The following is a 26,385-nucleotide window of genomic DNA, read 5'->3' as shown; positions in this document are numbered from 1 at the left end:
ATATACGATGGAGAAAAGACAATCTCTTCAATAAATGGTGCTGCGAAAACTGGACAGCTACATGTAAAAGAATGAAATTAGAACACTCCCTAACACCATACACAAAAATAAACTCAAAATAGATTAAAGACTGGACAGCTACATGTAAAAGAATGAAATTAGAACACTCCCTAACACCATACACAAAAATAAACTCAAAATAGATTAAAGACCTAAATGTAAGGCCAGGTAGTATAAAACTCTTAGCCAAAAATATAGGCAGAACACTCTTTGACATAAATCACAGCAAGCTCGTTTTTGATCTACCGCCTAGGGTAATGAAAATAAAAACAAATATAAACAAACTTAAAGGCTTTTGCACGGCAAAGGAAACCATAAACAAAACAAAAAGACAACCCTCAGAATGGAAGAAAATATTTGCAAATGAAGCAACTGACAAGGGATTAATCTCCAAAATATACAAAGAGCTCATGCAGCTAAATATCAAAAAAAACAAATAATCCAATCAAAAAATGGGTGGAAGACCTAAACAGACATTTCACCAAAGAAGACATACAGATGGCAAACAAACACATGAAAAGATGCTCAACATCATTAATTATTAGAGAAAAGCAAGTCACCTCACACTGGTCAGAGTGGCCATCATCAAAAAATCTACAAACAATAAATGCTGGAGAGGGTGTGGAGAAAAGGGAACCCTCCTACACTGCTGGTGGGAATGTAAATTGATACAGCCACTATGGAGAACACTATGGAGGTTCCTTAAAAAACTAAAACTAAAGCTACCACATGACCCAGCAATCCCACTCCTAGGCATCTTTCCGAAGAAGACCATAATTCGAAAGGATGCATGCACCCTGATTTTCATTGCAGTGCTATTTACAATAGCCAGGACATGGAAGCAACCTAAATGTCCATCAACAGTGGATAAAGAAGATGTGGCACATATATACAATGGAATATTACTCAGCCATAAAAAGGAATGAAATTCTGCCATTTTCAGAGATATGGATGGACCTAGAGATTGTCATATAGAGTGAAGTAAGTCAGAAAGAGAAAAACAAATATCATATAATATCGCTTATATGTGGAATCTAGAAATATGGTGCAGATTAACTTATTTGCAAAGGAGAAATAGTCACAGATGTAGAGAACAAACTTACGGTTACCAAGGAGGAAAGGGGGGAGGTGGGACGAACTGGGAGATTGGGATTGACATATATACACTTATGTATAAAATAGATAACTAGTGAGAATCTACTGTATAGCACAGGGAACTCTACTCAATGATCTGTGCTGACCTAAATGGGAAGGAAATCTAAAAAAGAGTGGATGTATATATATACATATAACTGATTCACTTTGCTGTACAGCAGAAACTAACGCAACATTGTAAAGCAACTATACTCATTTAAAAAATAAACAATAAAAAACAAACAAAAAAACAAAATCAGAGTTAGAATTTTTCTTCCTCCCTCAATATTATGAAGTGTGCCTAGCCATATGACTTAATTTTGCCCCAGCTTCTATTATGGTGCTTTATATTTAATATGCACAATATAGTCTCAATGAATAAATGCAAAAAAAAAGAGAGAGACTGTGAGTATAAAGTACAAGAGTACAAAAATTTCACTTTTCATAAGTTAAAAATATCAATCCACAATTTTAAGGTTATTTTACAATAATTCTGTCTTAAATCAAAGAGTACTTCATCTCTCTTAGTATTCTATCACCCCATACACAATGCTTTCACAGTGCACAAGATTGTGAGTTGCTAATATTTAATAGCTCACATTTCTGAAGAAAAGAAGTCATCAAGGACACAATTTAAAATGGATGTATGATAACCGAATCTCTTTTCTACGTATAAGTTAGTACAGTTATCAGCAACCAAGAACAACCTAATCCAGGGACTAAAACTTACAAGTTTATTCTCTCATACTTACAACTTCTAATTCATTGCTTTCTCTTTCTGAAATACCCTTTTCTTCTTTCTTCTCTTGGTCAGTGTCTGTATTATCCTCTTTACCAGCCACACTAAAAAAAAAAAAAAGCAAAAGTGTATGATGTTAAAGTAGAGAGGAAAATTGTTCACTTTTTTTCTCCCAGATTTTTAAAAACCATCATTATTTTTTAAAACAAACTAGAAGAGTTCATCATTTAACTTAGCAAAGTTATCATGTCTGATGCTTCAGAGGAAAATTGAAACTGCCATTCAACTCATAGTACAGTGATTTATATCAATGGAGAAAATCTTATTTTCTAGAAACACTGAGGAATAGATTATACCCTGGAGCATGACACCTGATGAGACAGCTAAGAACTAGTCACCATAACATTCAATCAACTAGAATGTAGGCAAATTAAATTCAATGGAAATAAAAAATATTTTTGTTTTCTCATCTAAATATATAAATTTTTCTCATCTTAATACAAAGATATAGAAACTGCATTTTTTATTAAAGTCCTAATACATTTAAGAATAAATTTAAAGATCAGAATACATCTGCCCACAGTAAGTTTGTCTATACCGGCTGCATCCATCACATTGTTCAGTCTCCCCTGGTAATAGAATAGTACAGGTTCTTTTCTCCTAGGTCGTACCTGTAGCACAGGGCTATTTCTCATAATGTTCTCAAAGAAATGGGTCTCTGCACATCAGAACTGTCTGAAGTTCTGCCTGACCCCTGATTGAATAGGAAATTCCAGGATCTGCCACAAGATTCACCATACAAATAAAAGCTTCCTCTTCAGGTATCAGTAGAGCAGCCCTAACTATTGATATATACTAATGTCACATAATGTTATAGCTAAACTAATTACTTCAGCCCTAGTGGCCATGAGAAAAAGAAGACTCTATAGTGAGCAAAGTTTTTACATAGTTAAATCACTCTGACCCTTCAGGGTTTAGCAACCACCATCAATTATGCACAGAAGTTACACTTCCATTCATTAGACTCCTACATTTTATCAAACTAAATAATATTAAGAAAGTGAACTTTAAATGAATCTACATATGAAAATTTTCTTCTTGTGCTATAGTTAACTTTTTAAATCATTAAGAATAAGAAGAATACTTGAATAAAGCAATATTCTCCAAATAAAATTCTTCGAGAAAGAGCTTAAAATTTTTATCAGAATAACTTTATAACAGCTATCATTTCTTTCAGATATTCTGCTACATTAAATAATTGCCCTAATACATGGACTTATTTTTAGCTTCTAGTTTAAAAAATTAATCTCATTTAGGCACTGATATTATTATTAAACTCTAATGTTTAACTCTAGGTTCCAATTCTCAAAGACATTTTTGAACTCAGAACAAGATGAACACAAATATTTTTCCTTTGTAAGCACTTTTCAGAGTTCTTAATTTATGTTTATTTAGGTAGTTATTTCTGTAATTTCTGTCTTCTCCATTAGACTGTAAGCCTCATGAGGGAAGGTATCATGTCTGTTTGGCTCAGCATTACATGCCCAGTACCCAAGGGATGTGCATAATAAATGTGCATGAAGTATTTGTTAAATATATTAATCTCTATGATTGTGCATGAGCACCTCTGTTTGGAACCTCTGCCTATGTGTCTCACACACTAATTATGTTGGAGTAGAATAGTACAAATTGAAAGATGCATAAAGATGCATGGAAGACAGCATATCTCTAGAGTGAGAAGAAACTACCAGTAGGAATATCAATAAAATTCTCTTAACTGGAGAGGAATCAAGTAAACTATAACAAGGTTCCGTGAGTTTGTTAAATCACTTGTTAGAGAAAAATGCTGAATATACTGAATGCCTATCTAACATCACTTGTATTATAATAGGACTGTTCATTTTCCATCATCACACATTTCAAGATGAAAATCTAGAAAGAAACTCCCCCTTCATCCAATCATCTGATTTAAAGGCCAGCACCATGTACTCAAGTAGTGCTATACTTGAGATAGACCTAAGGCTTAAGACTAAGAAAGGAGCATGTGTTAGGAAAGATATCTCCCATCAGCATTTCTTATCCCCTCCCCTATATAGTCTCCCTTCCTCACCTGCAACTCTGCAGCATACAATTTTTGTTATTGTCAGTTCCTTCATTACTTCAAGCTCCAATACAAATTCCCTTTTATTCAGGTTTATAGCCATACAACCACCTTGTTTCAAATACCTGACATAACACACCCTCCTACACCCTCCAAGTCACCAGAATCCAGCTTAACAAATGTTATTTTCACTTATATATGAAGTTAACTCATGTATTATAAGCTGTTTGTGCCAATTCTGATGCAGAAAAATCAGCAGTTGTTAACTTTATATTATTAATTTACCTTTATAAATCACGTAAGGCTTAAGCTTTTAAAGTACACAATTTGATACTTTATGATTATTGTACAGCAAATATTCAAGTTTTCTTCAATAAAGTGGGGAAATTTTATATCTAAAGTAACTATCTAAGCAGCAATGAAAAATATGTAAGTTGGCACTTTACATAGAATCAGAATCTTGGAGCTGGAAGGAACACTAGTGATCAAGTAATTTAAACCCTTTGACATTTGACAACCAATGTCAACATTTTTGTTGACAACCAAAAAAGAAACTGTGGCCTGGTGAAGCTTATCAACTCCAGGGGACTTAAAACCAGGTGTCATGACTCCAAAGCCAGTATTCTGGAATATTGCCTCAAAGTTCAGTTCACAGACAGAGAAGCATCAGCATCACCCAGGAGCTTGTCAGATATGTAGAATCTCAGGCTCCATGTAAGTCCTACTGAGTGAGAATCTTCATTTTATCAACACCCCAGGTTATCTATCTGCACATTCATGTTTAAGAAGCCCTGTCCTAGAACACCAAACAACTCTGCTTTTGTTATCTATTAGGCATCATATAAAAATTGGAGGCAAATGCTATTCATTAAGTATATTTAAAGGACTTAACTATTTTAAGGTGGGAAAATGTTTCCATTACACTACTTTAACTATGCATCTTATTTTAACCTTTCAAAATAGAAAATTTTTCACATTTTAATGCTCTAATTTAACTCCAATGATAAACATAATGTCCTAAATATAAACTAATTAGGTGAGTCCTAAGATGACCTACAGATAGAATTATATTTTAATTATAGAATTATATTTTAATTTAACTATATAATTAAAATATAATCCTAGAATAAATTATAGAAACCTTAGAATACTATGTAATATGTAGGATATAATTGTGGAATGTAAATTGTTAAATAACTTAAAGAAAATATAATTTGTGGTTTCAGCTATTTAAAGTAAGAGATTAGTTTAACTAATTGTTGCACAGTAAAAGTTTTCAAAAGGCTTATCTTTAGTAAGAAATAAAATTATAATGTGATGCTTCTAAAATAGTTAATATTATTCTGAAACCAGTTTATTTTCTTAATCATTTTGATGCTGTAATCATGAGACGGTTAGAAAAATCTATAAAGAGAAGTTCTAATAAGAAGTAAAATACTACTTGATACTTGGTTAAATAATCATAATACTGAACGAATAAAATGCAAATTTTTATTATATTGGGAGTTCACAAGTAGTGCTTCTAAATTTTGCTCAAATTTCAAATGGAAAAAAAAGAGAAGATCCTGTTTTTGATGTTGACTTCAGATACATTTTAAAAGCAAAACTTGTTTTTCTAATTCAACCTTAAATATGCCTTATAAATCTGTAGTAAGGCCACAGTTTCCTTTTACTTTGTTGCCATTTTAATGTTGTTTTCCCAACAAAGATTACACAAAATAAGGAAGAGATGAGAATGAGCCCACCCATGACTTAGCATGTGCTGCAACAAAATGTGAATTCCCACCGAATTAATAATTCCCTGTCTGTTTACAAGTTTCCGAAAGGTATATTCTGAAAGTCAAAGGGTGGGGTTCTTGAGCCATTTTTAGCCATCAAAATTATGATAATCTATTCTAAATTCACATGAAATTCCTGAATTTTAATTCATATAACCACTGGCTTTTATTCTCAAAAAGTATTTTTTTATATTTTCAGTGTTTTTGTTAATTTTATAAAATCATCATTATTTTTAGGAGCACCAAGCTAATCTAGTCTGAAACAATCTATAATTCTATAGCATATATCCTTTTGAATGGCAACTAAGTATTTAAATGACATTTTAATAAAAAACCTGGGAAATATTCCAACCTTCTTTCTTCTCGATTGCTTTCCTCAAGTTTCTGTAGCCTTCAAAATCACGAGGCACAGTATTGGAAGGCCAAGCCAATGAAGGACAAACCAGACAGTAAAAAGCGAAAGTGATAAGAAGGTAAAAATGATACATGAGCTTGAAGACTTTAAAATAAATTTTAAAAGATATCATCAAAGGACAATACACAGTAAAAAGGCAATACATTTTGTATGAATAAAAAGTAAGAAAAACAAGCAGCATTACATCTAAGAAGAGTATATATAGACTATCAGTTGAAATTATTCAGCAGTAAAATGTACAGTCTCAATTTATAAAGTTGATAAACAGTAAGAGTATTTGGATGCCATTGCTTTTTTTAACCTGAAATGGATCAATTTTCTCAGCTTCCAAAAAAAAAAGCCTACTTCCAATGATATCCTCTCTTCCTTGTAAACCTTTACAAAAGACCTTTTCATGGCATCATTAAAAGAGCTACAAAAAGTAATGCCTTTATACCATAATATGAAAATACCATTAATACTACATACTAGGATACTAATTTTTAAACTTGTTTTCTATTTCAATATACTACATGTGAACATCACTAAATCTAAAAAAAATTATATTTCAAAATTATACATGAAATGGTATTATGGTCAAATGAATATGATTGTTATGATATCAGTGGAAAACTGTAATTTTATTAACTGAAAATTAATATCACTGTACCAATTACTAGACTACCAAAAGGATATTTATAAGGCAAAGGTGGCAATAAAATGGGAAATGTAGTGCTTTCCATTAGTAAGATTATTTTTCAACCAGCAAAGTATGAGAAAAACTATAAATATGTATTTAAAAGCTTTAACATTTAAAGACTATTCAATACACAGAATTGGGAATCTTTACTCAATGGAATGTACTGAATACCAGTATCTCTCATGTAGACAAAAAGATAGATGTGCTAGGCTCTGATTAAGCATATAGCAATCTTGATATAGTACACTTCTGCCTGGATTCCAAAAAAAAAAAAAATATTTTTGCAGAATCATCAGTATTTTAAAGTGAAGAGATTGAGTCTTAGTTATGAATTATTTCATCAAGGCAGTTCTCATTTTAATTTTATAACATGATTTTTATTTGCTGGCCTGTGATTGTTTTTCACAATCAACTTTTATACTGCTATTGCAAGAAGAGACTAGCAATCTTTCTGAGAAAAAAATTCTGCAGAGTGATATTCACCAGAGATCAAAATGTCCAGTATAATGGCTAGAAAAGGGTAAGAAAAGCCATCGCCTAAGAAATCTCTGTGTTTCTAGAGTTTCAACCTGACACCACTAAATACAAATATAATGCAGTCTGATGAATGAGTGAATTTTTTATAATGCAAGTCATTTAAAGCTAGATATCCAAAAATGTGGGGATTAATGTATGAATGGTAAATTTTCTTTATCCATATACACCAAAAAAAGTTAAAAAAAAAAAAAAGTCTAATCTAGGCTTATACTGATGATAATGAGCTATAATGACTCAAAGGATATGGTTCCCTGGCAAAAAACCCAAATTTTCTATTTTCAACATGAAGAAATTTTGTTTACCTTACACTAGAGGGCTATATTAAAACATATGGATAATGTGAGCTAATAAGTAGATAAACTTTAGGTGCCTTCCCAATTGTCTCTTTAAAAAAGCACTGCAATCAATAGTTCCAAATGACAGTAGAGGGGCAGAGATATAAACTAATAATCTGATATTTCTCCATAATTTAAAGGAGTTCAGTCTTTATTTCATTTAGTTCCATTTATAATACCTCTTCCATAGTTAAATGGGGGGGGATGAAAAATCTTGCTAACCATTCTAACATTTGTGTAACTAAAAAAAATAGGCAATGTAGTCTATTTGATTATTCTTCCTTATTTTCTTACTACCTACACTTTTGGATTGTTTTACAGCTCAACAGAAAATAAGCACAGAAAGGAAGAAGAGCCAACCTTTAAACCACACATCTTAGCAATTGGTTGTAGTTTAGATAAAGACTTTGACAAGAGGGTGAAAATTTCATGTAAAACAGGACTTATGGCATCCTCCTTGAACACAAATGAAGCTTCTGACATAAAAATGATACAGTTGCCACTACAACAACCAACACTTAGTGTCAGAGGCCCTGTAGTCACTACAACCAAAGGCTAACAGCACAAAACAAAGTAAATTAAAAGACATGGAGCTTCTAAAGAATTTGTGGATTCAATGGGAGAAACAGAAGTAGCTATGAGAACTGGGACAGCTGAGCAAAGCTGAACCCAAAGGCCAAAGAACCTAGTGGCAAGACGGGAATAAAGACACAAACCTACTAGAGAATGGACTTGAGGATATGGGGAGGGGGAGGGGTAAGATGTGATAGGGTGAGAGAGTGGCATGGACATATATACACTACCAAATGTAAAATAGATAGCTAGTGGGAAGCAGCCGCATAGCACAGGGAGATCAGCTCGGTGCTTTGTGACCACCTAGAGGGGTGGGATAGGGAGGGTGGGAGGGAGGGAGATGTAAGAGGGAAGAGATATGGGAACATATGTATATGTATAACTGATTCACTTTGTTATAAAGCAGAAACTAACACACCATTGTGAAGCAATTATACTCCAATAAAGATGTTTTTAAAAAAAAAAAAAAAGGGTAACAAAAATCTTCCCTACACTATTTAACTTTTTTTCTTCATGAGGTTGCTGCCCAAATTTTCAATAGTTGGATTAATGCTTCCTCTTTCAAAATTACAAATATCCCTAGAGTAATTTTATTAGTTATAAGTCATTTCCACTGGAATGAGTTCCTTTCTTTAGTCAGATGGCTTTGTTTCCAACTTTGAATTTAAGGAGATGAGAGAAGAAAGTAGATGATTTTGAAACTGGGAGTACTTCGGGCTAGGGAAGAATTACATGAGAACTGACCTCATAAGGGAGGAATGGATCAAGGTAGCATGGGGACACAGAAGGTCAGTAGGTAGGAATAAGAGAGAATGGCTAAGGCAGAAATTCATATTTTCCCCCAAAGGTTGGTCTACATTCATGGAAGGGAAACGAAGTTTCTTTCCCCTATTTTCCTTTTCCTATTCCCTTTTGAATTGCTCTTACCACACTATAGAATGAGTAAATATCATTTCATGTGAGTGAGTTGGGAAACCTGGACATTATGTATTTGTAACACTTTCTAGAGAAAAATTAGTTCCAAGTTCCAAACAATTTTAAATTGAACTTACTTACTATATATGCAAGGTTGAGGTAGAACCAAATTTTGCAATGTTCTCTTTGATAAATAAAATAAGTAAATATGAGGCATGTAATACAACTTAACCAGAATCAATACATCCAAACAGAAGCTACTGCCTCCATAGAGTTCCTGTAGAAGACTAATCACTAACTTCAGTAAAGCTGCTGTCATTCTAAACACTTTATTATGTTTTGTTTCAACAAAAACTCTTTATTATTTTTTGTTTCAACTGTAGCAAATCCTTTGGCTAAAATGAGAGCTTACCAATATTTTTTAAAAAGAAATTTACATTACATACAGCTAAAAGTTATTGGTGATAAATGAAATGTTTTATCAAGCTGAGTAAAATAGTACTATTTATCAGTCAAAAACCTTACAACCCTGCATTGTCACAGAAATAACCTGCATCAGAGGCATAAATTTAGGGTACCTATGATCACTATAAAAACGTCCAAAGAGCCTAGGTTTCTATTGGGATCCCTACCTGTTTTTTATTATTCATACCCAACAGGTGATTATGGTAACATCTCTAAATTTACCTCAAAAGGAAAGAGCAGAATTAGCTCATGACCTTGTGAAATATACCCTTGTTTATCCTTACTTATTATTCATGAACACAAACCACCTACACCTTTAAAAACAAGTCATACCATTTCACATTTTGACCAACTACACAACTGAATTTTACAAATAAATGATGTCATGTGCAGAAGTCTCATTTTCATTTCCACAGTATGTTGGGTCAAACCAGTTTTGATAATTCTGTGAACACTGTTACAGCTTTAATTGCCCTGCATAAGAACTAATCATTATATATTTCTTAATGCTGCCATAATCAGCCATCCATGAGCAATATCTTTTAAGACATTAGTATCTTAAGAATGCAATTTCAATTGCAGTGTCTCCTAACCCATAGATGTGCAACTCCTTGTTTTAATTATTCTAATCAGTCCTTTTTAACTCAAGGACAAACAGCAGAATTAATTTGGAGAGTTTAAACCTCTAATAGCTTTGGTCAACTGACTATTCAAAGAAGAAATGCCTGGTTGTCAAAATAAATTTCTAAATAAACTAAGCAAAGCAGCAGCTAGACTAAATGTCAATAGTAATTCTAAAAAGTGCACCTCCATAACAAGCTATTTGACAAATAAGATATCTTTTCCCCCTTTGGAATATCTAGCCAAAAATGCTTAAAATTAATTTGACTGGTATGTTCAAAATATATTCTACATAAGTAATTTGACTGCACCATGGAATCAATATGTAACCATGTAAACAATTTATGAGGTTTTAACCACTCACAGATTACAAGTGGTCATATTTTAATTTTCCTCCTCTTCTTTGCATCCAGTTGATTTCAGAGGGAGATATTACCAGGATGCAAGGAAAAGGAAGCCTAGAACAGCGGTGAAAAGCTGAGTAACTCCTTGTTGGAAGAGTCAGAAAGCCTGAAATAACATAAATAACTTTCACATAATCAAATTAGAGCCCGCAGAAAATACTTAAGAGACCAAATGATATAAAATGACAGTCTGATGAATTAGTTTAGCCTTTAGTTAAACTAATCTAGACAGGAAGCAGAATATATCAATGAGACTATTTAATTGTATTAGAAAATGGAAAAAAATGAAAATATTGAGTAATGGTAGAACAAGCTTTGCAGAAAAGATGAATGGAATGCAAAAGCAGCTATTTGAAAAAATAATAAAATAATTTCTAATAGTAATTTTACCTTGTTATAGTCTAAATAAAATTCACTACCATATTATTATAAATAATTTTTTTACATACAAGTAGAGATAAATCTTTAAAAGTATATAATTATAATTGTCACCTATGTTAAATGACATTTCATTTATTTATATACTTATGAGGCTATGTATACTCATTGCAATTGCAAATTAAAATATCCTGAAAAGTAATTAGCAGTATAGCAGTGATTTTATAGCACTACCTTTTTTTCTTCTTCTTTTCTTTCCTTTTCAGCTTTTCTAAATCCTTCTTAGCTAGATCTATAATCTCAATGGTCTCTTTGTCTGAGGATAGTATAGTAGGAGAGAAAGCTGATGATCCACTGAAGTATGGCGATCTTGCTGTGGCTCTTGTCAAGTTTTTTCGAAGGTTCTCATTCACTGCTTCACTTTCTAATAATTTTGCCCTAGTGAATAAAAATATATTTAAGTTGGAAACATTTTATTATTGTGGTAAATAATACTTAACATAAAATTTACCTCCCTAACCATCTCTAAGTGTACAGTTCTAGAGCATAAAGTACACCCACACTGTTGTGCAACCATTGCCACCATCTACCTTCAGAACTTTTTCATCTTCCCCAAGTGAAACTCTGTACCCATTAAACACTAACTCCATTCCCCTCTCCTCCCAGTCCCTAACAACCACCATTCTACCTTCCATCTCTGCAAACTTGACAACTCTAAGAATAAACAGGGAACATTTTAAATGAGTTGTTTTGCAAGCTAAAAAGTTTCCCAAAATGTATTTCAACATTGCTACAAAGTACGGCTTTTTTAACAAATGTGTTCACAAACATTAGTGTTTAAGATATTTTTAAAATTTCCTGATTAAATAATTGTAAATTTGAAGTAACACTCTTAGTGCTCAAAAGTGCCAGTGATAATTAGATTACTTGCATTCTGGTCAATAGGCACTAGTTATCCTTGCTCTGTAAACTCATCTTTGAAACTTAAAATGTGCAAGCAACATGGTTCCCTTCCTTCCCGTTCCTCATTCATCATGCTATAATAACATTTCCAAATCTTTGTAAGGAATAGTTAGTCAAACTTGCCCCTAACTTGCTGAAAGATATCTGGCTCCTGAATATGGCATGGGAAAAGATGAAATCTCCAAGGAAACCTGAGTTTCATAATTAAAAACATTCTTTTGTTTGCTCAAGCGGTCCTCATAATGACAGGAAAATAATGTATGTGCTGTCAGTAATAACACTGAATGATAAGATCCTAAAAGAGCCTGGATTCTTGAGACTACAAGGGATTCAGAGAGTCCTCTAGGCCAGTTCCTTTAGTCCATTTGATTTAAACCATAAAGAACACAATTATCTACTTCAGTATAATAAATTTCCCAGGTCAATTTGACACAAAGGTGATTGAGACAGGGTTATAAGGAGAAAATACTACCTACCGTCTCTGTCTCAAAACTATATTACTAAGCGCTTTTGCCATATGTTCAAATGTTTCAGAGGAAGGTGCTAGATTATTTGCAACTACTGAGCTCTAGAAGGCACAGTCAGCTCTGTGTTTTTTCACTGCCTACCAAAATTATTCATGACACTGTTGAAATCAACTAGAGACAGAATATACACAAATCAGTGAATATATGTTACAAATAAGTGTCTTATATATTCTTTAATGAAATTGTTTTACTTTATATTTGGTGTTGCAACAGTTACAATGTTTTAAAATGGTTAAATAGCTGTGCACAAACTTTTAAGTTAAATGATTTCAAAATTATTTTAAAGAAAATTCTGAATATAATGCTGTCATTTTTTAATAAGAGGGCAACCTAAGTATAAAAACTCAGCTTAATGATAAAAACTCAAAGTCAAAATTTACACTTTTCTATATTTTCAATATCTAGCACAAAGCCTGGGTACATAATAATGAATGTTAATAATGAATGAAGGGGACTTCCCTGGTGGCACAGTGGTTAGGAATCTGCCTGCCAATGCAGGGGACACGGGTTTGATCCCTGGTCCAGGAAGATCCCACATGCTGCGGAGCAACTAAGCCCATGAGCCACAACTACGGAGCCTGAGCTCTAGAGCCCACACACCACAACTACCGAGGCTGCATGCCACAACTACTGAAGCCCACGTGCCTAGAGCCCGTGCTCCACAGCAAGAGAAGCCACTGCAATGAGAAGCCCGCGCACTGCAATGAAGAGTAGCCCCGCTCGCCACAACTAGAGAAAGCACGTGCGCAGTGACGAAAACCCAACACAGCCAAAAATACAAATAATAAATAAATTAATTAAGTTTTTAAAAAAGACCCTTTTAAAAAAAATGAATGAAAATATAAATTAGCTATCAATTAATGACCTGTTTTTAATTGGCTCATTTATATAATAATCAGACAATTTGTGTTTGATTATTACCTGATTTTAAAAGTCTGCATTTGGTAAGGGCATATTTTTAATGCTTCTTCTGTCCTGGTGCTAATAAAGGCTGAAACCTTTAGGGCTCACCTACAACTCCACCAACCCCACACTACATTAGTAGGTCCTGCTTTTTGTATGGGCTGTAGAGATAACCTCTCTCTCTTTGCCTCTCCTTCTCTTCCTACTCACCCAACCACACACTTGTTGCTGTCTGCATTTCATTTAATAGGAGACCAAGCAGTGAGGCATGAGGGGAAGTACACAGACTTCCCTGGGAAGGAATAAACTGAGGTTTGCATCTCAGCTTTTTCACTTACTGAATCTCATCTCAGCTTTTTCACTCACAGAATCTCTAAATCTTCCATTAAAAGGAGATGAAAATATATACTTCCCTAGGATGGTTATGAGGATGATGATACAATGAATTTAAAACTCACCTGACTAATAATGTTTTAAACAAATAATAACTATTCTTATCAAAAAGTTGGAAACAATATAATTATCTAATGGTAGGGGATTAGATAAATAAATCAATTACAACCCATGAGACAGTACTCATGGAGCCATGCAAAAACCATGTTAGAAAAATATTTAATAACATTGAAATATGATCCTAATATCTTGTCACATTTCAAAGAATAGATAGCAAAGCAATACACACACCCTGATACAAATTTTGCTAAAGTATGCGTTGAAAAATTATTGAAGAGATACACCAAAATGTTAACATCAGTTCTTGGAATGGTGAGAATATGGATGATTTTAACTTTTTAAAAACTTTCCTATATTTTCAGAAATTTCTACAAAAATTTTAAACTCCAGAAAACTAAGATTAATTAGTGACTATTATCATTTCACAACAAATAATGTGATGTGTAAATTTATTAAAAGGTAATGAGTATTATTTTATAATTAAAATGATAAGACTTATATAAACATTCCCATGTAGCAATACATTTACATAATTTACATTAAGTTTAAGTAGCTGTGAATGAATGTCTTCCTAAGAGAAAGTATTGATTAAAATATGGATTGGAGTAGAATTTGGTAGATGAAACAGAATATGAGAACTTGGACCTAAATAATAATATGTTAGACCTTTACAGTATTTTTCAATTTAATAATTTTTACATCCTGTTGTTTTATTTGAGCCCCATAATAACTCTTTGAGACTAGCAGGTATTACCTCATTCTTACAGATAAACACTAAAGATCAAAGACTTTAGGTAATTTGCCCAAGGTCATATACTTAATAAACAGAAGCTTAAAAATTTCAATGCAGGTAATTCAATTTAAATTCAAAGCTCATTTATGTTTATCCCATATGTAAATTATTTTTACATTATAAATTACAATCCTGAGATCCGAGAAGACTACACTTTATGAGTGGGACAAACTGAATAAAAGAGCCATCAAACAAAAGTTGGGAAAGTGGAAAAAGCTATTAACCTATACCACGAAAGATTTGATCACTGACTGAACTCAAGGCCTAAGAGTCATCATTGTTCTCTAGATGGCTTAAAGAATAGTCTTAACTCAAGAACTTGAAGAAGATATTAGATGCTCCTTTTAGCTACTAGAAGGAATGGAAATGATTCAGTCAGTTTTCTAGGAAATAATGACACTAGTCAAGCCATTCATCAAATAGCGAGATCAAGCTTAGATATGGTCTTAGAATAACATGATGGAAGAGAGGAAATCAAGCCCAAGAACCAGAGTATGGAATCAGCCTTAACAATTGACCAGTGCCAAGAAAATAAAAAAAGATAAAAAGAAGCAGACTAGGAGGAGGAAAAGAATCTTTAGGAACTAAAAGACAGAGATATTAGTTTTGTCTGAAGGAATGGTAAAGATGGGGTCTACAGAGTCAGGAAACAACACTGGAGACTGGTCAGAGGACAAGTTTTTGGCAGTAGGCAGGAAAGAGCACTGCCAATACAAGATGGAAACTACAAGTCCAGTTTGGCAGCTGACCAGAACTACAACCTAAGGTCCCAAAGGTCTCCATCAAAAAGGTAAAGTTTGGAAATATATAAACAGAATAAAAGTAATAGTTATTTGAGTAACTTCATCTATTGCTACATCAGATGTTTTCTCACTGGTTTTTACTTTTTGAAGCTTTTAAGGGACCTGGTGTGCCTTACGGAGGCAGAAACAGTACAAACACTACTGATCTCTGTTTAAGAATCTTTAGAATAGCCAGAGGAAGAGAGAGGGAAATAGAACACAAATACAAGACAGAGAATTGTTAGGGTAGCTGTGAAAGATAATCTCTCACTTGGTTATTTTCTGCAAATGGATAGCAGAAGTGAGATCTGAGCTATTTAGATGCTCCCAATGGAGCTGACTGTAGTTTTACTTCAAGAGAAAGCAGCTCAGCCATCAGGGCAAACCATGGAACCTGAAAATATTATAGGAATGATTAGTGTCCCTGATCTACTTTCTGACCCCTATTCTCCCAGTCTGTGCTCAGTGGTCCCCCCCACATTCCCACACCAGGCATGGGTGTTCTATTTACTGATTTCTGTCATTCCATTTACTACATGTGACTATTTATGTAAGTTGACCCACCTAGACTGTGAACTCCTTGTTTATGTCTTACTTGTTCAGTCCATGGCATGATGCTTGGCATACAGTGAGTATTTGCAATATGTGTGTGAAATGTGGGTGATGAATGAGCCTTTGTACGTACCAGAGAGGCAGGCAAATTGGTAGGGATGCAATGACTCACACATATAGAATAGCTGAAGAAATATAAGGGAACAGGAGTAATGGGAGATTTTAAAAATTAGAGATGACTTATTGATGTTGACCATTCCCAAATGGTGGGTGAAGAGGCACAGGGAGGTAACTTCATCAACATCAATTATGCCTGTTGTTATATGAGGTTAGGTAAGCTTCCAATTAAGGGTATAACAACAAGAGCAGGAGGATAAACCAGGAAGATAATGTGGGAAGAGGAAAGTAGTTTGTGACATTATGTTCCCATATGTTCTGTTATAGGCAAGTACCTATTCCCCTAAAGTTAACCTGACCAAAGGGTTGAAATATCACTGTGAATAGTTACTACAAAATAAGCCCAACAAATAGCAATAATACTTCACTGCAAAACCCAAACTACATGCATTATATATTACAGAACGTGAACTGTACCTGAGATCTTCAATTTCTTTAATATAATTGTGAATCATATTACTAATCTCTTCATTCCCTTCACCTGCAAGATAAAATAAGGAAAGGGGGAGAGGGATAAATTAGGAGATTGGGATTGACACACACACACTACTATATATAAAAATAGATAACTAATAAGAACCTACTGTATAGCACAGGGAACTCTACTCAATACTCTGTAATGACCTATATGGGAAAAGAACCTAAAAAAGAGTTAATATATGTATATGTATAACTGATTCACTTTGCTGTACAGCAGAAACTAACATTGTAAATCAACTATACTCCAATAAAAATTAATTAAAAAAAGAATTTCCTTTAAAATTCAACAGAACAGAATGAGAGAAAAAACAAAGTTATAGAAACAAACAATAATGCTTTGAAACATAATTTAAACAGCAAATTTCCTGCCCTTAATTACATGAGCAGAAAGTAAGATAATATGATGAAGCATAGGGCATATTTTGTTTCTGTAAGAATGTATTACTTACAAATTAAGTATTAACTTAAAATCACAGATTGTATACACAGAGATTGACTTTTTCACTTCAAATATTCCACAAAATTAACAAACATGAAGAATATTTCCTGCTCTCCAAAAGTAATCCCTCACTCATCCCACCCTACACACATACCTGCTCTGGCAAGAACTTGGTTGGCCTGATCACTAACAAGCTGTGTGATTCTGGTCCTCAATACATCCACCGTCTCTTGCATGGCTTTAATTCTTACACGCAGGTTGTTATTTTCAGTCTGTAGCATAGCATTCTCATGAAACATATCATTGATGCTTTCCACACCCTCCTCGTCGATTATTCTCTTACCCTAGAAAAGAAAAATATTTCCCTGTTTGTTGAGAAGTTTTAAATACACAAGAGTTTTGTTAAAGGATACTGCAGGATTATGCAATTCTACAACCAAGAGCCCTTTTGTCTTAACAGCCTCAAGGCAAGAGATCCTTTTCCCTCTACTACATCTCTCCTTTGAGCATTTGTCACTAAAGAATCTGATTGGGAAGGAAGTCTTTTGAAACAAGAGGCTGGTCAGGTTGTTAGACTGAACATTATTAAAGGCACATGGAAAACTAGAGAATTCTACCTCCAAACGGAAAGATGCCCCCACTATGACAGAGAAGAGACTCCAGAGATATATATGTGCAAGCCATCACAAAAAGGTATCATTGTGTACACAAAATGTATCACAAAATGCAAAGTCAAAACCATTAGCTTACTGTTTTGTACTCCATAAGCTCCATCTGAAGTCGTGTGATCTCACTACGGAGCGCATTGATCTGCTGACTAGCTCTGTCCTGATTGACCATCACCTTGTTCTTGATATTTCTAGCTCGATTGGCATATTTCAGAGTATTTAAAGTTTCCATAAAATCTCTGTCTGAAGGGCTGACACATGCTATCATGATTGTTTGGCTGAAAGTTACAAAAAATCATTAGGTTTACAGATAAAAGCAAATAAAACACTGAAATAATCATTTTAAAATTCCGGCCTTTTGAATAATATCTCTCCTTCAAGATACCAAAAGATTGACATTACTAACTTAAAAATAAAGGCAAATTTATAAGCCCCAATGCTTTAAGACTATCTTAAGGAAAAAGATTTTGTTTACTTGGCTAAAATTGGGGAAAATGAATTTATATTATCCTTTTTTGACTCATAATACCATATACTCATAATACAAGTGCATATATTTATTTCTCACCTCTTTACAAAATTTTTTGAAGCAATATACATAGAATAATTCTAAAATTTAATCTATAATATGACATGTTGAAATTCAAAAATCATTGCTTTCATTATCTACTTAATATTTCAGGATTTTATTTTTAAATTTGTATTTATTTTTGGCTGCTTTGGTTCTTCGTTGCTGTGCGCGGGCTTTCTCTAGTTGTGGCTACTCTTCCATGCGTGCGCAGGCTTCTCATTGCGATGGCTTCTCTTGTTGTGGAGCACGGGCTCTAGGCATCAGGGCTTCAGTAGTTGCAGCACGCGGGCTCAGTAGTTGTGACATGACGGCTCTAGAGCGCAGGCTCAGTAGTTGTGGCACATAGGTAGTTGCTCCACAGCATGTGGGATCTTCCCGGACAAGGGCTCTAACCTGTGTCCCCTGCACTAGCAGGCAGATTTTTAACCACTGTGCCCCCAGGGAAGTCCCTATTTTAGGATTTAAATTTTTTTTTTTTTTAATCACTTGCATCCTGATTTCTTATTTCAACAAAAAATTTTACACAAAATCTTATCACCTGATCAAGAAAAGTATTTAGTATACCCATATGTTTCACAATATGAAACGTCATTTGTGATTGACTGTCAAAGTTTCAGAGTTTCTGGCTAGATTACACAGGAAAAATGGGAAACATTATTTTATCGTCATGATCAATTGCTTTACCAACTGAAGAATAGGATAATAAAACGCTTATTATGCCTAAGCTATTTCTGTCAATGAAAAAGACGTGGAGAGTCTAATGGGCACTTGCACACTAACAGTTAAGGAGCTAATTTACCCACCCTGGTAGGAAATTTACACCTATCAATTCTAGTCTATAGCCTCCTAGCTTCCTGCTTCCACTCCTGCCTTCTCCCAATAATATCAACACAGCACTCATAGTAACATTTTTATTTTCTTTTTTTTTTTTTAGTATTGTCAAGCTTTATTTTTACTCATTTTAGATGTGTAGTAATGTCTCTCTTTTTTAATTTTTAAAATTTTTATACAATTTTTAAAGGTTACTTTCCATTTACAGTTATTACAAAATATTGGCTATATTCCTCATGTTGTGCAATATATCCTTGAGCCTATCTTACATCCAACGGTTTGTACCTCCCACTCCCCCACCTCTATATTGCCCCTCCCCACCAGTGGTAACCACTAGTTTGTTCTTTATACATGTGAGTCTGCTTCTTTTTTGTTATATTCACAGTTTGTTGTATTTTTTAGATTCCACATATAAGTGATATCATACAGTATTTGTCTTTCTCTGTCTAACTTATTTCACTTAGCATAATGCCCTTCATAGCAACCCTTTTAAAAGGGGTCCCATTCCACCTATCTTTATTCCTTTGTGAACTCTTACTCATCCTTATTTACCCTTACTTTTACTATTATTCAAGATTCAACTCAGAGATCATCTAGTCCAAGAATCCAACCCTGAGTTTGGCTGTACTCTTTCTCTCTGCTTCCTCATACCCTTTGCATACCTCTTTTTTGTTGATTATGAGTATATTGAAATTTTATAGATCCAAACTCTTAGATACTAAACTCCTAGAGGACAAGGATCATCAAATATTTTTTATTCATCAGACTACTTTGTACAACACAATATTTGGAACATATTAGGTCATTACTATTTGTTTGTGTTACTTGGAACATATTAGGTCCCAAACAAATAATTGTTTGTATGTCGTGCATATATTATATTTATTTATTCGAAGTCAGAAGTTAAGATAATTCATGCATCTCTGTTGATGAAGAAGATAAGGTAATCCAGTGAGAGTGATGATTATGGATACTGATTAGAGGATAGGACTACTCAAAATGTTATCCCCAGTCCAGTGCCAGTCTGGCAAATTCATGACAAGTACAGAAATTAAGAGTAAGCATTTTGGCAACTTTTACAACATTTGAGCTTGCTGTAATCAATGAACTCATTTCACTGAATAGAGTACAAACCAGTTCAAGTATTTTCAAACTCACATAATGGGACAAGCTGAGTATAGTCATGTTCAATATCAACCTGGGAAGTGGGAAGGAGGAGAACTCTCCCTTATTAAAAATATTTTGAGAAGTATTGGGATCAAGTGCTTAGAAGAATAGTGAAATTAGGAATGAGAGGAGCTAAGACCTACTGTATAGGAAAAAGTTCACATATTAAAACCCAAATGATACAAATTTCAAGAATAGTTATGTTTATGAAAAAAAAATGTTTAACGAAAGTTGTTTATTTTTATATAAAACCATAACTCTGTCTTAAAGGAAACCATATAATTTAAATATATTAGGGAGTTTCCTGGTGGTCTAACAGTTAGGATTCGGCACTTTCACTGCTGTGGCCCGGGTTCAGTCCCTGGTTGGGGAACTGAGATCCCACAAGCCATGCGGTATGGCCAAAATAAACAAACAAATAAATAAATAAAGTTATTTATCTTATATATTGTTATATCATATTATATTATACATTAGGGAGGAAATACATCACAATGTTAACAATAGTTACCTACAAGTAATAGAAATACAGTTGATTTTTATCATGTTTTATATTTTTCTGTATTTTTCTGAATTTTTGCTATAAAATTGTATACATGTTACATTAAACATTATAAATGTATAAAAGCCAGCTTGGTGTTTTAAAAAATCACCAAACTGTACACATAAATATATGCAGCTTGTTTCCATAAATATCTTTGATTTAATTTTTCTTTTAAGAGAAATTTGTACAAACATCACAACATGAAGGAATTTTGTTTTCCAATGCTTATACAAAGTTTAACGCTTTTGAACTAGGCGTTCAATCTCACAATTTTAAGCAGGAATCGAGGGTCACTGAGAATAAGAGGCGTTACCACTAGATAGAAAATGGGTGAGGAACATCTGAGACTCTTTAGCTATAGCTTAGATAAAACTCAAGAGGGATTCAAAACCCACAGTGCAAATATCTTAGATTGTTACAGGGCAAGCAAACTCTCAGAAATACTGAAGTATTCAAAAGTATTGACACTTGTAAGGGGAAGATGTTTACTATCTCTGCTTTGTTATAAAACAAACCTGTATTATAAAGCTAAGAAATAAACACAGGAAAAGGCTACAATTTAACAAACTTTAAAAATTTATATTTGGCTTAAAAAACAAAAATTTTTGTCCTGTTATAATAAGACCCAGATTGATATTGAAGGTCAGAATGAAAATATAGACCAGAAGTAAGAAATATGTAACAGTGGAAGCAATACAAAGGATATGCTAGAAGACAGATGAGTTAAGACAATGCCAATATTATACGAAAAGAAGGAATATCAAAATGATACTCTTGAATTCTATAAAACAAAACTTTATTTCTAAATCCATCCAACTTCAGACCTAAATAAATTTAACATTATCAAAATTCTTTGAATAATAGTTGTTCAAAAAGAAAGTCTGCAAGTTTAATTTTACAGCATCTAATGATCATTTTACAGCACCTAATGATCATTTTATAGCATCAGTAAACATGATGTTAGACCGTTGAAAACACTGTAAAATAGATTCACTGTAGTTGTGTGTAACTTGTTGAACTGTGCTATGATTGAATTTAAATGCCAAAAAAGTTACCACTTTTAAAGCCAACATTCTGATGCTTATAAAAAGGAATGCATTACCAAAAGAATACATTTAGCTGATGAAACATATCAGGATGATGCAAAGTACAGAAAAGGAGGAATATCAGTGATTCTGGCAAAGTTCATAACCAGCAATCACCCTATATTTCATTCAATTAACATTTTAAATTTTTTTCTCAAATGTAAAAAAATCTTTAATTTTTAGAAGACTTTGTAAAGAAAATCAATAATATTTAAATTACTTTTTAATTACTTAGAAGACAGCATTTACTTTTCAACAAAATTTTATTAGGCATCAACTATGTGCCAAGCACTTAAAACTGAAACAATGGTATAGAGAAAGAGCACATGCCAAGGATTTCATTTATAAGCTAAGTGACTGAATAAATTACTTAACCTCTCTGGATTTCAATTTCCTTATTTATAAAATAGGAATAATAACACCTGCCTCAAGAGGTGTTATAAGAAATATGTGAAATAACAACATGCAAAAGCACTCACACATTTGAGGCACTTAATAATTATTAGTTCCTCATCCTATTAATTTGCTTTACAGTAAAAACAGTTCTTATAAATCACTTTACAAACTTATTTTAAAAATAATGAATAACTGAAATTCAGGAATATGGAGGATAAACACTTATGCATACCTATTACCCCCAAGAGAATCCTGCAGTAGTCTTGTCAGCTTAGAATCTCTATAGGGAACATGAGTGGCCCTCTTGCTCTTGTCTCCCAATGCACTTATTACATTGCCAAGTGCCAACTAAAAGAAAGAGAGAGAAAAAAATGATAAAAATTTACTAATTATAACACTTTTAAATAATGAAACCTTATAGAAAATAATATGAAGCCATGGCAGAATTGAGAACATTTGTGTTTGGTTTTGTTTTACATTTGTATTTTCAAATATAAAGTAAACTTGGAGCTTTCCACATAACTACTAAAAACTGACACCACTCAAAATTTAATGCCATATATATACCCATAATTCACAAATACTTAAACTTCTATGCAGAGATTTTCTTTAGAAATAGAAATGTTATAAGATTGATGACTTCTGACCATTCCTAGTATTACCAGAGCATCATGTTGTATACCCCACAAAACTGCCAATTCATATTGCAAATTCTTCTCCTCAACTCAATGAAGAAATAAATTGTTTGCTAGTTTAACAGTTTCATAAACTTTCTTGTTGTACTATAGCTTCCTCATGGGAAAACAAAATTTCCTTTAACCACAATAAAAATATCAGTATGATATCTCTGAACAAGGTATTCCTAATGCAAGTATAGCCACACTTAGAAATTCAATGAATCTATGTGCTAAGCATCCAATATTTTAAAAACTAAGTCAAATTACAGAACTGTTTAGTCACTCCTCCTGCCACACCCTACTACTTTTCCTACCGTCACTGAACCAGCACCTACAGCATAAGCATTTTCCTAAATGCTGGTCACACTCGCCTTCAGTAATGCAAAACCATGTCTTTGTTAGAGCCAATGGATCCTGCAGCGAGTGCATCAGCATCACACTGTGTCTTAGTCCCCCTTTTCCAGAGTCTGCAATTTTAACCACTGGCCACACTGAATGAACCTCTACCACGTGTCTGAACATGCTTCAATAGCCTGAACAGGAAAACAGAGCAATGCCTTTTGTCTTTTCTGGACAGCACAAATGTAAATACCACCATGATTTTATCTCCTAAGATATTCAAAACAATACACAAAGTCCAGGATCCTGGTCGCTCACTTCTTTTAACACATATTCAACTATATGGTGGGAGCATCAAGATGGGTAGTTGGGAAGGCTGGCTCTCTCTAATCAGTCTCAGTTGATAATTCCCCCACAGAAGGGTTGCAATCATATAAAAGTAAATATTGGGCAATAAACAAAAAAATGACCATATGCTTGGAGCCCCTGCTCTAGGAAGAAAGGGAGGGAAGCAAAGCAGAAAACACCTGTCCTGATGCTGTCAGCATCACAGAAATTTAGGACACCATTACTTTTAAGCAGGAACAAAGAACCAACTTTTTAATGAAATCAATAGGAAGAAAAGATTTATTACATAAAAATGTGGTTCTAAAACGTTTTCTTCCATATAATAGAAGCTTTAGGCTAACTCAAACACAAGGTGTTTTCCAATCAAAAACACCACTAGATGGCATGGTATTAAAGTTAATTCCTAATACAATCTAGAAAAGTTCTCATTTTGAAACAATCATTACTAAAAAACATTTGATTGTAATTTCCAAAATAAAGTCTGTCACATAATGTTAGCAAAAAAGCTACTTTGAAAGTCATCCCATAAAATGTTTAATATTAAAACAGTAAATTTGTGAGAATTTTTAAATTATTTCTATTATATATATGCATAGATTATTTTATGCACACATCATAAAATTTAATCCAACTAAATTTTTACACATGAAGACAATTTGCAATGTGAAAAGGAGAAAAAAGCTGACAGCCTGAGGAGGTCAAAATTCAATGCATTACTCCTAAGTTTACAGCAACTTTCATTTCTCAGCTCAGTGCATGAAGGATTTCCACTTGGGTATTATGTATTACAAAAGGGAAAAGGACAATAAAATAGCCCTGTTATATTCTCAGCACAAAGCCTTAGCTTTAGTCTTACAAGTCCACAGTTGATGGAAATGCCTTCTTTTGCCCTCTCGCCTGTAGCTCCAGTACGCTTCAGTCTTTCTGATCCTGCCAGATCAACAAAATGGAACTTTGCAGTCAGAGTTTCAAATTCATTCATCTGTGATGATTCAGAAATCACCTTATTATCAGTTGCACATTCCTGCAATTGAGGAAAATAATTGAAAATATTTTATTAATGTGACACTAAATATCCTTCAATCCCACATCCCACCTTGCCCTCAGTATACATATAGCCAAGTATAGGCATGTAGCCAAATAAATATAAGTACAAAAATGCCTGCTGCAATTAGAAGCTTAGACAAAGTTAGGTCAAAGAAGGTCAAAACCTAACTGTTATCAACTGAGGCTTTGCCTGTGTTGAAGAGAAACTTGTAGCATATAGCCCTTAAAAGCAAACGGTCCCAAGTAATGACATCCATTACCATATGGCCACAGCATACTTTCTGGCTATTGCAGACATATATACTCAATTTTTAATTTTACATGGTTGGCCAGCTTTAGCTTAAACAAGATCAGGGACATCTCAATTGGAAAAGGAATGATTAAACAAACTAAATTTGGCACAGATGTTCTCTTTGAATATTTTCATGGATTTTACAGAAATGAAATCTGAAAGCTTAAAAAATTAGAACCAATAACTCACAGCATCTATTTGGGGACACATTCTGGTTTGACACAAGTGAATGGTAAAAATGGCATGTGAACGAGAGCTCTGAACATTCATTTGGGTACTAGCAGTGGTCCGGGATAAAGCACCCAGCTTCAAACACTGCATCATCTAGAAAAGGGAAAGAAAGAGGGGTTTTACTTGAACAATACTTAGACTAGGTCCATATAATCAGAAATCTGAGCTACTGGTTAAAATCCACCATATTAAAGGATGTGAAAGATAGATTTTCTTATTATTTTATTCACAGGCACTTTTTGAGCTGAACTTCTCAGTATAATAGTGTTGGTTTTTTTTTAAATAGGAGACAATACTGAGATTCCACCGTTTGCCATTTGCTGACATTTGCAGCTTCTATTTCAAAACTATTACAGTAGAACACTTTGGAACAAACTAAGCAATAACTGGAATTACTCAGGCTCTTCTGTATCTTATTTTTTGTAACTTTTTTTTTTTGGTCACTCCACGTGGCTTGCAGATCTTTGTTCCCTGACCAGGGATTGAACCCAGGGCCATGGCAGTGAACGTGTGGAGGCCTAACCACTGGCCTCGCAGGGAACTCCCCATTGTAACTTTTCTCATGTCTCTCCTTAGGAGCCATGATACAGGCCTACATATGTTACAGCAAAAAGTACAAAAGGACTGTGGCCTCATCCTTCACTTAAAATTATCTAACCCTCTTTTTCTAGGTGTGAAAGAAAACTGTACATAAAATGCCTTAGATTCTTTTGATGTTACAATAAATGCACTGACTTTATCAAAACTGTTACATTTTTAATAATAAAATCCTGGAAAAAAATGAAGATGATTTTAACTCCATGTTACACTCAAGGATACAAATTTCATATCATGAGCAGCAGAGCTGACTATTAAATAAAGCCAAACATGCTCTTTTTTTTTTTTCCTGTGGCCATGCTGCGCGGCTTGCGGGATCTTAGTTCCCCAACAAGGGATGGAACCCATGCCCCCTGCAGTGGAAGCGTGGAGCCCTAACCCCTGGACCA

General features: G+C 33.7%; 1 protein-coding gene across 16 annotated transcripts in view; it reads right to left on the bottom strand.

Moving 5' to 3' along the window:
• KIF21A (kinesin family member 21A) overlaps window positions 1-26,385 on the bottom strand; it is a 175,303-nt gene that overhangs the window by 48,061 nt on the left and 100,857 nt on the right. For 9 of the 16 annotated variants that reach the window (XM_057556999.1, XM_057557000.1, XM_057557001.1 and 6 more), the window contains exons 5-13: window positions 25,358-25,492; window positions 24,686-24,853; window positions 22,698-22,813; window positions 17,954-18,149; window positions 17,358-17,547; window positions 16,702-16,765; window positions 11,369-11,572; window positions 6,165-6,203; window positions 1,947-2,037 (exon numbers count right to left, since the gene is read on the bottom strand). In XM_057556999.1, coding sequence (XP_057412982.1) covers window positions 1,947-2,037; window positions 6,165-6,203; window positions 11,369-11,572; window positions 16,702-16,765; window positions 17,358-17,547; window positions 17,954-18,149; window positions 22,698-22,813; window positions 24,686-24,853; window positions 25,358-25,492 — 1,203 coding nt within the window. The remainder of the gene's footprint in view (window positions 1-1,946; window positions 2,038-6,164; window positions 6,204-11,368; window positions 11,573-16,701; window positions 16,766-17,357; window positions 17,548-17,953; window positions 18,150-22,697; window positions 22,814-24,685; window positions 24,854-25,357; window positions 25,493-26,385) is intronic. The other 7 variants (XM_057557003.1, XM_057557004.1, XM_057557013.1 and 4 more) reach the window with 1 other exon arrangement.

This window comes from Balaenoptera acutorostrata, chromosome 11, assembly GCF_949987535.1.
Source record: "Balaenoptera acutorostrata chromosome 11, mBalAcu1.1, whole genome shotgun sequence".
NCBI lineage: Eukaryota > Metazoa > Chordata > Mammalia > Artiodactyla > Balaenopteridae > Balaenoptera > Balaenoptera acutorostrata.
This window is presented reverse-complemented; position numbering and strand designations above follow the sequence as displayed.